Below are 13,496 nucleotides of genomic sequence, written 5' to 3'. Positions count from 1 at the left end.
GCATGGAGCCTGCTTAAGATTCTCTCTTCCTCTCCCTCTACCCCTCCCCCATATAAATAAATAAATAAATAAATAAATAAATAAATAAATAGCACTTATCACATGCTTGACTACTTTGCATTTTGGCACAATCCCTTTCTTACAGTTCATGGAAATTTTACTTTCGTATTTTGTTGTCAGCAGAGCAATTCTCCCTCTTGCTGAGATAAAAACTAATTTCAGACCCACAAAATGAGAACAAGGGAATTTCCTTCATCTATTCTCTCTCTTTATCACTAAGCAGCAAATTAGAGTAGCAAGTACTGCTACTTCACAGAACACATACATTTGTTCCTTTCTTCACCTACAGAAAGAGTTAAAAAAAAAATAGCCTACTTCCTGTGCTGTCAGGACTGAGGTTCACAGAATGGATAAGGGATTCATGTCCTACTTCCCTTGCTGTCTACCTCAAATCAAACTTTTTCTCATGTGAGGACAAATGCACCTACAAGCACATATGCACTCTAAGGGACTGCAAGGGGCAAAGTTGTACCCAGGTGCAAAGAACAAATGTCAATAAAAACCAGTCACTTATGGATTACTGTCAGCTGAAATACTTAGGAATTATTCATACAATATTAACTTGTTATCTGCTTTCTAAATGTAATTTCCTAAGTGAAAACAGCATTAGCTGGCTGTTAACTTATACACGGAAAATCACTTTCAATCTCAATGCAGCTACTTAGTATGTATTATACATAAAGCCTCTATATCTTCTTTAGTCTTAGTTTCCTAATGGGTCAGAAAGTCTATCACCATCATCATCATGATGTCATTATTTATATTGCAGGTTCTTTACATTTGTTTGCTACTTTTAAATCATTCAAAGCACATTCACTTACATGGTTTAATTTCATCCTTGCAAGTGACCAGAGATATTTGGATCTTGAAGGATAAAGTAGGTAGTTCAGGGTAACACAACCAGTAATCAGTATTTCTGGGCCCGAACCCCAGTTTTCCACTCCATTTCCACTCTACTATTCCAATTTATTATGACGGTGCCTGTTTTCATTTTGGTAAACATAGGTAGTTGTTCATAATGCTTGTCATAAGCATCTGGGTACATTGGGTTGACAAGACCCTATAACCATAATTTAAGGGCATATGGTTAACTAAAAGATAGAGATAATGACAGAGTATTGACAAAAAGAGAAAATCTATTTGCACCAACATGAATTTTGTATGATTTTTCTGAAACATACTAAAAAGCATTTGGGTCATAAAATTATTCTTAATTTAGCTTTTATTTCTTCATGTACTCAGAATAAAAATAAATATCTACTTGAAGAAAAAGAAAATATGTATCTTTATAGTCGGTCCACTGTTCGCAAACAGTATGGTTAAAATTATACTGCTTAGGTATTGAGAAACAAAACACTGCTGTTCAAGATTATTTAATTATACCAAATATTCTATTGAAGTTTTATCTTTGCAAAATAATGTCACTAGCAATCATGCTAAATGCCTGTTATTTTAATGTACTTATAAATTTATAAATTTGCTTTCCATGATGTCCTATTGAATGAGGATTGATTAAAATGTGATCAGTATTATTAAACATGAATTATAATGTTGCTAAAGCAATTCAGTAACAAAATAATTGATTAATCAATTAGAAGCATCGATATGTGCAGGTAGAACCATGCTTACTTTCTGAGATTAGGTTCCAGAGGTTTCGTAAGAGCTACTTTCAGTGTTTATTAGGTGTTAGAGATGAAAAGATTACCTTAATTGCAGCCTATTCTTACTAGCATTTGTTAGTTAAAAAAAAAAAAAACAAAAAAACATTTTCTAGATAGTAAAATATAGAAGAGCTCCATATACACTAGTTTAGGGAGCATTAACAATAGGATTTTTCTCCATGATGTTTTATCTACATAATTACACTTTGTTCAGACAGATCATTCTTGCTGGAAATAGGAGAAAGACCTTAGATTATAAAGGGGTTGATAAATTTATTTCCAAAAGAGGAGGAAATGTTTTAAGATAAATGTACCAAAAGCCATATCTATATCTATCTATATAGGTCTATACATATATCTTCAAAATGGCAAGTGGAAACAGCTCTGGATTAGCAATAGAAGATCTGGTCTTTAATCCCTACCTTCCCATTTCCCACCTGTATTACTCTGGAAAAATTACGCCACGTTGCCCATGTCAGTTTCTTGTATGAAAACCCAAACCAAACCAACCAAACAAAAACCCCAGCAGAAACAGCTATCATTTTTCTTACTGGATATTATGAGGAATAAGTAATAGAGTAGGTATGCAAACAATATGCAAATGTGCAAAACTCTACAGAAATGTTAGTTATTATTTTGTAGCATGTTAAAAAAAAAAAAGAAAGCTGCAATATTTCAGTGGTAATTTGCAAACTTTGAGATGGTACTTCCTTAGCATGCATGCACACACTCACACATAAATACATACATACATACATTGTTTATGAGAGGAGGGTAATCTAAAACTGGAAGAAAATTGACAATATTTTTTTCTGGTGATTTGCGGAATATAAATTCTGTTTTGTGAATTCTTCAGTTGAAGAAGAACAGTAATAGGCCTTGGAGAATCTCTTAATCTAGCTTACTCTCAAGAGGCATCTGAGGAAACATAAATATCTGTGCATATATAACTGTGCATAGAGCATATACGCAAATATATTTCTTTTTCCTTCCTAATGCTGGAGGAATTTGGACTCTAGGAAAAAGTAAAATTTATTAATAGTAGCACAAAGAAATTCAAAACAGCATATGTTTAAATGTTGACCTTAAATCACAAGTGTACACTTAAAATCCAAAATGAGTAGACTGTGTCAATATTGTACACAGTAAGACTTTTATAATAGAAAAAAAATTAAATTGTACTCATTTTTTTGCCTGTGGGGTTGTTTCTATTTAGTTTGGAAAATTTCATTACTGTTATAAATCTTTACCATAAATGCCAAAGAATAACACCTACTGTGTAAGAAAAGAGAATGAAATTAAGCTTTTAATCAAGAAATTAGGAGCTCCCTGGGAAATAGTTGAGAGAGTATGTCATATTTCATTCTTTTGCAAAGTAGAAAAGTCTGAAAAAATATTGAACCCTTATAAAAGGATATTGGCTTTAAGAGAATCTGATGATTATGAAGCAAAATCACTACCTCTCAGCAAAAGAAATGGATCTCTCTTCGTAGAGCATATTCATTAAATACATCATTAAAAATTTGACAGTGTCTAATTTACTCTAAATTCATTAAAAAGATATGAAATACCCTAATCTAACAAGTCTCCTCAGTGGGTATTTAGGTTGTTTCTATTTTCCTTGTTAATAGAAACAATACTACAATACACAGAAATATTTGAGATAGATTTTTTTTTTTTTAATTTTTATTTATTTATGATAGGCACACAGTGAGAGAGAGAGAGAGGCAGAGACACAGGCAGAGGGAGAAGCAGGCTCCATGCACCGGGAGCCCGACGTGGGATTCGATCCCGGGTCTCCAGGATCGCGCCCCGGGCCAAAGGCAGGCGCCAAACCGCTGCGCCACCCAGGGATCCCTTGAGATAGATTTTTAAGGATTAATTCATGCAGCTGGAGAAGAGCAGGGCAGGATGTATGAGCAGGAGATGAATTTCAAAGGAATAAAGGGTAAATTATATGGAATTTTAGAGTATGTTGAGTTTTTGGATGGCAAGTAGCACTGGGGGTTGGAAGGTAGTAACAGCTAGTACTTTGTCGTACTATGGTGGTAAGCAGTGAGACAAGGCATAGAACATCCTTTCCTAAGGAGGAAATATGTGCATCTTTCACATATTTGGTTCTGCTAAAACTTTTGTCAGAAAAATGGCTTTGTCTCTAGCAAAAACTATGGGAAAAGATTATCAGCAATGAGAAGTCAGAGAGTACTTTTAATAGTAATTTGAAAGTACTGTGTTTAGAAACATGCAATTCTTGTCGCGAGACTGAAGAATAGATTTGAGGAACTGAGATATGAGGCAGAGAGGGTAGAGACCTCTTAAAGATTTCATGTAAGGAATTAGGAAACCTAAGCTCAGGCAATGAAAAGAGAAATGAAGAACTATTAGATCGAGTCATTTGGGATTAATCCTAATCTGGTACGATATAGTGATCTGCTGATCAAGGGTGAAGAAAAGGAAGGAAAAGTGAAGGTAACTGAAGTTATTAGTTTGACCAACTTGAGTGGAGGGTAAATGTGATAACTAATGTGAAGAATCCATGAGGAAGGGATGTTCTGAGACAGGAGGATGGAGTCAGTTATTCCGTATTTTCCATTTTTTTCCATCTCTACCTAGGACCAAACCATCATCATCTATAGCATGGACCATTTCGATGGCCAAACTCTGCTTCCAGCTTGCTTCTATAATTAATTCTCCACACAGTAGCCCCAGACAGCTTTGTAAAATTTCTTTTTTAATTATTTTTTTAAACTTTTATTTATTTATTCATGGAGATACAGAGAGAGACGTAGAGACAGAGGCAGAGGGAGAAGCAGGCTCCCTGCAGGGAGTCCGATGTGGGACTCAATACCAGGATCCCTGGATCATGACCTGAGCCAAAGACAGGTGCTCAACCATTGAGCCACTCAGGTGCCCCCAGCTTTGCAAAATTTAAAGGAAATTATTTTACTCTAATATTTAGATCACCCAAAAGGTTTTCTTCTGTACCTAAAATATAATTCAAAGTCATCCCTGTCTATCCCTACTTACCTCTCCAATGTCGGCTCTTGCCCTTCCCTCTCTCACTCATATGCTCCCTCCACTTTGGCCTTCCTTCTGCTCCAATCTTCCTTCCATTTTGCTTTCAGGCCTTTAAATGAGCTGCTTCTCTTCCCACATTTTTGCATGACTGGCTCCTTGCAAGGTCACTCCCAGATTATATCTCATTTTTTTAGGGAAGCTAAAAAGTGATTATCCAACCTAAAATACGGGTCTTGTTTTCTTACAGCTTATGTTTTATTTTACTCGTAACATGCATCATTCAATAATATTTCATATTTGTAAGTACTTTCACCATCAGAAAAAAAAAATTCTTTTTGTAAACAGAAGAGACCTTATTTACATGGTTTCCTGCTAGTTCCTAATATCTAGAGCAGAGACGCTGATGAATGGGTATTCAACAAATATTTGTTAAATGAAAGAATACACACTATGCTTGAAATGGCCCGTGGTACAACCATGTAGAGAGCTGGAAACTACTTGTGAGTGTGGGGAAAGATCAAGTCTAGAGAAACAGAGGAAAGAGATACAGCTGTTCTACAACCGATTTATATCTTGTAGGCTCAGCTACTATTTATGTTTGCATGTTGTGTGTGCATGCGCATGTTTGAGAAGGACAGTTTTTGCATGATAATTACTTTTAAATAACTTCAGTATACCCTTTCCAGGACACAGAATCAAACTGAAACTCCTCTATCCCTAATTTCTCTCTAGATGACCAGTAGTCTAAATTGAAACCTTGGCTGTGCCACTAGTTAGGTGTGTGACTTCAGGCAGATCCCTATTTTTACAGATTTATTCAATAACTATTTAGTAAGTGCTCCCTAGGGACAGACACTGCGTTGGTGGAATGGATGCACCTTTGAACTAAACAACCATAGATTCTGTCCTCGTGGAGCCTACACTCTTTCAGGGAAATAAACAATCAAATAATCACACAAGTAAATAAACATCAACTATGGTAAGAACTATAAATATGAAGCAAAGTGTAGGGAGTAAAGTGGTTCAGAGGTTTCCTGATAATGATTGCCAAGTTGAGATCACATAAATGAGAGAAATTAAGAGATCTTCATCAGAAGTACCTTCACTCAGAAGTAGAAGTTCAAAGCTGTGAGTTGGGACTGAGCATGGCATGTTCAAGACCTTGATAGAAAACCAGGCTGATAGGTGCTCAGAGAGCAAAGGAAAAAGAAATGGAAGATAAGACTGCAAAGATCACTCAAAACCATATCGTAAGGATTTTAGTGAATGAAGGAGCTCCTACATGTGGTCTTTCATTGGGAGCTCCATATCTCTCACAATGGTAAGACCACTTGTACTTTGGTGGATGATGCCAATGGTGAGCTTCCTAAATTGGCATGGAACCTATTATTTCAAACCGTGACTCTAAAAAGTAGGAACTGGGGATCCCTGGGTGGTGCAGTGGTTTAGCGCCTGCCTTTGGCCCAGGGCACGATCCTGGAGACTCGAGATCGAATCCCACGTCGGGCTCCCGGTGCGTGGAGCCTGCTTCTCCCTCTACCTGTGTCTCTGCCTCTCTCTCTATCATAAATTAAAAAAAAAAAAAGTAGGAACTGTAAACTCTCTGATATGTAAAAGACATATTTGAATAATCTGTGAAGTACCTGTAAAGTGAATTGAGTAAAAGCAACTGGTATTTGTGTTGGTTCAAAGGGGTACATCTGTGACATTTGCAGGATTTTCATCTCAATCACATACGTGCTCATGATGTCAAATTTTTATAATAGTAAGAAGTCATCAGTTCTGACTTCAGATCTAGAGGCAGTCTTCCTCATCTGAGTTTAAATTTCCATTTCTAATATCTAAGAAGAAAGAGCTTGTTAAGCAAATTAATATTGTGAAGAGGGTTTCCTGGAGGCATATTTAACCTACTTGCAAGGCCAACTACTTTATAATGCATGGCTTACATGCAAATAGGAAGCTACTAAATGTAAATTAGTTTGTTCATTACAACGGTCTAGTAAGGCTTTCAAACACATTATCATCAGTTAAGTCGCTGTGATAAAGTTTTAAAGCTGCATTTCTATTAAAAATCATTCATTCTTTATTTCTTTCACTCATTCACTTATTCAATGAACCTGCTCCTTGGCAAGTCTTTCCCAGCTCAGGATATAGCAACTCCATCCTTCTGAAATTTGCTCAGGATAAAAAACATGGTGTCTCCTTGACTTTTCTCTCTCACACCCTACTTCAAATCCATCAGCCAATACTGCAGGCTCCAGCTTAAACACACATGTACATATGGGCACAGACACATATGTACACATATATGTGTATAATCATCCCACCTCTTGAAGAATATCCCACCTCTTGAATCTCAGTCATCCTTGTAAACGTATCTTCTGAAACTAATATATCAAGTTTGGAAATCAAAGAAGTGCTATCTTTCCAAGAACTCTAGGTTCAGACCATTTATTCTCTGTTCTCTCTGGGTTTTGCCATGACTTCCAAACTTGGATTTCCAGTCCTGATTCTCCCCTAATCTTCAGGCTCATATTTAGTTGTCTATAGGAATTCCGGACATCCAACTTAAATGCATTATCTTGCATATTGATGTGTTCATCCTTCAAGATCCCTATTTAGACAAGTGCTGGAATCCACTTGGTCATCCAACCTACAAGCTCCTCTCTCTTCCTTACTCCCATGCCCCTATTAAGTAATCATCAGATGCTGCCCATTTGATCTCCTACATATTTCCCAAATATGTCTCTTCTCCCTTCCCTGCTTGCAAGTGCCCTAGTTTTAGGGAGATTATTAAAGTTCTCTTCATTTCCTGGACCTTAATTTACCTCTTCCTTTGTTCAGGCAAGAGGAACAGGAGGGGAGTTTCCTCTGCAGAGATTTAGTGGGTAAAAGCTTAGCATAAACCCATCGATCACAATCCCTTGCTACTTTTCAAGACTCTCACAGCAGAAACCAACCCAACAATAAGCCGACAACTTATTTAATACACAGAAAAAATTTGGAGCAAGAGTTATAAAAATATTTTAGTGCCTTTTCTTCCCTGTTTTATATGATACATTTGGGGATTCATTGGAGGTAGTGTTTCATTCGGTGAACTTGGCAGTTTCAACTCTCAGGCACAAAGGAAATGGAAATGTCTGGAGATGTCTGAAGGGTTGTGTTTTACTTTCTCTTTTCCTTTTCTTCTTTTTCAGGAAAGCTCTGCCACAGTTGAAGATATAAAAATATAATATTTAAAACACAATTTTACAGACTTGATGACAATAAATTTAACTGTGCATCTTACATTTGCAAAGATTATCTTCTGTAATGTTTCATTATTCATTACTTGTTTAACTATTCCACATGGTCCCAAGGTAAAAAATAGACTTTGATGAATGTGTGTGCGTGCACGTGCACGCACACACACACATATCCCTACACCCCTGAACTAGCAACAGTTATTCACATGCCTCCCAAGAGACAATGTGGGGATCCCCAAAGCTTTGGTATTTAACACCTTTATCTTAAAAATCCTGCCACATTACCACCATTTAATTTCAAGTCAGTCTGCAAACAGCCATGTGCACAGTCATAGAGGGGTGAATGCTTTATGCTTTCACTTAACTTTGCCCCTTATGTATTTCTTGAGACCAGAGAAACCCAAGTTTTTCTTGTCTCTTTACAGTTGTCATAAATACAACTTGATAGTAGTTCAGAGAGATGCCTGATAAGGGATCCAGGATAAAATGGTTCTTTTTTAATCACAGGAATAGCAAAAACATGGATAATATTTTTATTTAAGCAAAAAAAACCTATTATAAATAGAAACTCGTAAGATGGAATAGGAAAGCAAGAATGGACAATGAAAATCATGTAAATAATATGGTGATGACTGCTCATTGTTCCCCTAGTACAATCTGGGTTTCCCTTCTTTCTGGGTACATAGTTGAAAGCCACAAGCAATATTTCCCACTTTTGCTCATGGCTAGGTTTGCTCATGTGCTTAAGTGCTCATCAGTGAAACAGGAGTAGAAAGGACATGTATAACTTGCATAAAAAGAAATCCTTACCCTGAACTGCTTTTGTTTTAGGCTCCATACATTAGGGCAGGGGCGTGTGTGCAATTAGCTGTGACCATGCTCTTAGGGATGGAAGAGCAACAGAATAGAAAATGGAGGCCCTATGACTGTGTTTGAGGCTGGGAGCTGTTAGTCCTGTTTTTTTGTGTAGGAGATATTCTGCAAAAATATTTTTTGCAGAATAGGCAAAAGGCAGGGTCATCTCTACAGCATAGCGGCAACCATGAGGACAGGAGGCTCTTTGGGGCTGCCCTGTGAGAAGCGTGGCTCTTTCAGGAACACAAATGTGTTTTTCCAAAGAAGGCTCATAATCTCCATTTTTTCCTTCCCATCCAAACCAATATGTATATGTTACTACTTTTTCTCTCTTATTGACCCTTTTAAAATTTATTTTCTTACTTTCACTTAGTTATCCTTTCATCCCCCTTCCTCTGAGTGTATAAACTGGGGGTGTTAAAATATAGTAACAAATCTACATCTTGCATTTTCACTAATCATATATCTGTTTCCAGATGACGTCTTATAAACAGAGTATGTTCTTAATAGCTGTGCAACATCTATGAACTCCGACCCAAAACCATAAAAAAAATTCCATATGAATTAAAAATCTAAACTGAAAATTAAAAAACAAAACAAAATCTTCGTGTGAGAGAGGGCTTCTTCAGCAAGAGAGGAAACTCACATGTCATTGTGGAAAAGACAGGTATCTTGATAAGAAGAAAACCCAGCAGAAAAAAATGGGCAAAAGACCTATGAGAGGCAAGTCTCAGAGACTGGTAAAGGATTAATTTATAAATATCTAAGATATGTTAACTCAGTAGTAGTCAGAAAGATGCAACTTCAAACAATGGATAGTAACTTTTGCTCTTCATGCTGATGATAATATAAAAGATGGATATTATTCATATCAGCAATGGTGTTGGTGGGAATGTGGATCATAGTAACTTCTAAGGAAATATAAAAGTAGCACTGTAACACTGTTTATAACAGAAGTTAGGAAGAAAAAAAAGAGAAACATGTAATGTTCATCAATCAGGGAAAATTTGACAAAATGATGGTAATACCCTGAGTTAATTTTTTTCTTTCAAATGACCTTCGGTCATATTCCAGCACTTCTTACTAAGTTTACCTACAAGTCAAAGAGTAGAGTCACTTGAGCAAAAGGTAGTTAAGGAAGGGGATTTGAGGCATGGCATGTTGGGAAAAGAGATGGGAAAGGAGCAGTGAAAGGAGGTGCTGGGCTTTAGTGCAAGGAGGGTTTGGACAGAGAAAGGCTTTTTTTTTTTTTTAAGATTTATTTATTTATTCATGGGGGGGGGGGTGCAGAGACACAGGCAGAGGGAGAAGCAGGCTCCATGCAGGAAGCCTGATATGGGACTTGATCCTGGGTCTCCAGGATCAGGCCCTGGGCTGAAGGCAGCGCTGAACCACTGAGCCACCCAGGCTGCCCCTAGAAAGGCTTATTATAGTAACTAAGAAACCACCCAGAGACTTCTGGAAAACAGACAACCATTTTATGGGGGAAAACTCTGAAATTATGTGAAAGGTTAAGTTCAGTCATATATTAAAGGAAATGTAACTTTATTTGGCAATCACAGGATTTGAGGTCTTGGGTTATATCTGATATGACTGAATGTATTTGTTGATTTTATGAATATTTCAATAGAGTCTCAGAGTACGAAAGGAAGTCTTGGAGTACTGGGCATAAGAGGAATCTGACAAGTGTGGACTTCGTTCAGGAAATTAATATGACCAGATTTACATGCTAGAAGTACCACTCTCCAAGAACCTAAGAAATAGGTCTAAGAAGGATGCAGACAACTTGTACAACAGTAAGATCATACTGCGGATCTGTATGAGGGTAGGGTTGGCAGAGATAGAGTAGGGGAAGGCAGATTTGAGAAATGAAAGATGAAATCCCTAGCAAAATGGCAGACTTGGGGCTGCTTTTTAAGTCTCCTGCTTCATTGCCTAGGTAAGATGATGGCACCATTCACAAACTGAGAATTCCAGAGAAAGAGTTGGTCTTAAAGAACCATCTTATTGAAACAGGTTAACTTTTTGCAGATGACTTGTGATATGTCAGCTGCATGACTCTTAATTCATAATAATGGAAATAGAAACTTCAATATTAAATTACAGCAAATGAGTTTTCTCTCTAAAGGGCATGAATGTGACACTCTTTAGTAGGATATGATGTTAGAATAAAGTACTGTAGTGATTATATTTCATTTGATTTCTCCAACTGTAATTGGTTTCTTTCTTTTCTCCTTCACTCAGTGCATGGATTGAAGTAATTTCTTCAAGACACAGACTAAATATAGGGAAGTATACCTACATCAAACCTTCCCCTTCTAACGCTTCTGAAAATTAGATATCTTAATGTCACCCTTAAAACATCTAAACCATGGTAACAATCTTACAGTATATTAGGACTGTGCATAGTCTTTCTAAAATATATTATCAAGAATTTGGTGTGAAAATAAAAGCATAAAAATACTAAATATGGAGACAAGAAAATGCTTTTTTCTCTACATGTCTCCTATTACAACTGAAGTTCAAGCCCTTGAGCCCATGCTGACTATAATCCTAGTGTATATACACTGAATTCTAGAAAATGTACATAGTAGAAAGAACATATACAGAAACACAAAGCATAAAAATCTGTCCCCTTTTTTTAATACTGACAAGCCAACTCCTAATTTTACCTTTACCAAGTCAAGATATATGATTGCAAACCCCAAGAGTTAGCACTGCCTACTGAAAGGTCGTGACTTATAAGAGGTCAGCATTTGGAATTTCAAGGATCTTCTTTGGCTTGCCACCATGCAATACTTCAAAGTGATTCTCAGGATGAGACTGTAGAGATTTTAAGGATTTAAAATTTAAGGATTTTATGGCTTATGTTTCTGTTCTTATACGTCATAGCTAGGCACCATGATGGCTAAAGAGAGTAGGTGATTAGAACTTGTTTGATTTAGTTTCTGAGTGCTTATTATGTCTATGTGATAGCTTAGTTTGGTTACAAGCACATACAGAATACAAAAATATATCTGCCATACTATGAATTAGTTGTCTTCTGACACACCACAGCTAAGAATAGCAATAGTACCTAATAAAAGCAATATAGTAACATTCATTGAGTGCTTACTATGTGTCATTCAATTTTTAAAATTAATTTTCACACAAACTCTGTGCAACAGATATAATGAGAAAAAAGAGTTAGTTTGTGCCAGGTCATACAACATTTAAATAAAAAGCAAAAGTTTCAGTGAGTTTTATAATACAGGCATACCTCAAAGATACTGTGGGTTTGGTTCCAGACCACTGCAATAAAGTGAATAACGCAGTAAAATGAGTCAAATGAATTTTTTGATTTCCCAGTGCATATAAAGTTATGTTTACACTATCCTGCAGTCTATTAAGGGTGCAATAGCATTATGCCTAAAGGAAAAAATAACAATGTATATGCCTTAATTAAAAAGTACTTTATTGCTAAAAAAAAAATGCTAACCATCACTTGAGCTTTTAGTGAGTCATAATCTTTTTGCTGACTGATGAGGGTGGTGGCTGCTGAAGGTGACTGTGCCAATTTCTTAAAATAAGGCAAAAAATTAAGTCTGCAGTATCAACTGACTCTCCCTTTTACAAAAGATTTCTCTGGAGCATGTGATGCTGTTTGATAAAATTTTACCCACGATGGAACTGTCTCGAGTACTTGAGTCAATGCTCTCAAGCGGTGCCACCCCTTCAGTTTTATCTACTAAGCTCATGCAATATTCTAAATACTTTGTTCCCATTTCAACAATCTCCAGAGCATCTTCATCAGGAGTAGATGCCATCTCAGGCAACTACTTTCTTTGCTCATCCATAAGAAGCAACTCCTCATCCATTCAGGTTTTATCATGAGATTGCCACAATTCAGTTACATCTTCAGGTTCCACTTCTAATTTTAGTTCTTTTGCTATGCCCACCATATCTGCAGTTACTTCCTCTATTGAACTCTTGAACTCCTCAAAGTCATCTCTGAGGGTTGCAATCAACTTTTTCCAAACTTCTATTACTGTTGACATTTTGACTTTTTCCCACAAGTCACAAGTGTTCTGAATGGTATTTAGAATGGTGAATCCTCTCCAGAAAGTTTTTAGTGTACATTGCTCAGACCCATCAGAGGGATCACCATCTATGGCATCTATGAAATATGACATCTATGAAATATGGCATCTATGAAAACACATCTATGAAATGTGTTTCCTAAATAATAAGACTTAAAAGTCAAAATGACTCCTTGATCCAGAGGCTGCAAAATGCATGTTGGGTTAAGCAGTAATGAAAACAACACTAATCCCATTGCCCATCCCCATCAGAGCTCTTGGGTGGCCAGATGCATTATCAATGAGCAGGAATATTGTGAAGGAATTTTTTTTTTCTTAAACAGATCTCAACGGTGGACCTAAAATATTCAGTAAACCATACCGTAAACAGATGTGCTGTCATCCAATCTTGTTATTCCATTCACAGAGCACAGGCAAAACAGAGTTAGCACAATTCTTTTTTTTCTTTAAGATTTTACTTATTTATTCATGAGAGACAGAGAGAGGGAGAGAGGCAGAGACACAGGCAGAGGGAGAGGGAGAAGCAGGCTCCATGCAGGGAGCCCGACGTGGGACTTGGATCACGCCCTGGGCTGAAG

The 13,496-nt window shown here is 36.8% G+C and overlaps 1 protein-coding gene across 4 annotated transcripts in view; it reads right to left on the bottom strand.

Moving 5' to 3' along the window:
• TMTC2 (transmembrane O-mannosyltransferase targeting cadherins 2) overlaps nt 1-13,496 on the bottom strand; it is a 394,840-nt gene that overhangs the window by 22,362 nt on the left and 358,982 nt on the right. The window contains exon 12 of one of the 4 annotated variants that reach the window (XM_072724507.1): nt 12,099-12,130. The exons of the other annotated variants lie outside the window; for them this stretch is intronic. Within the exon in view, the coding sequence (XP_072580608.1) occupies nt 12,099-12,130 (32 nt within the window). The remainder of the gene's footprint in view (nt 1-12,098; nt 12,131-13,496) is intronic. 4 annotated transcript variants of the gene reach the window in all.

This window comes from Vulpes vulpes, chromosome 10, assembly GCF_048418805.1.
Source record: "Vulpes vulpes isolate BD-2025 chromosome 10, VulVul3, whole genome shotgun sequence".
Classification (NCBI taxonomy): domain Eukaryota; kingdom Metazoa; phylum Chordata; class Mammalia; order Carnivora; family Canidae; genus Vulpes; species Vulpes vulpes.
This window is presented reverse-complemented; position numbering and strand designations above follow the sequence as displayed.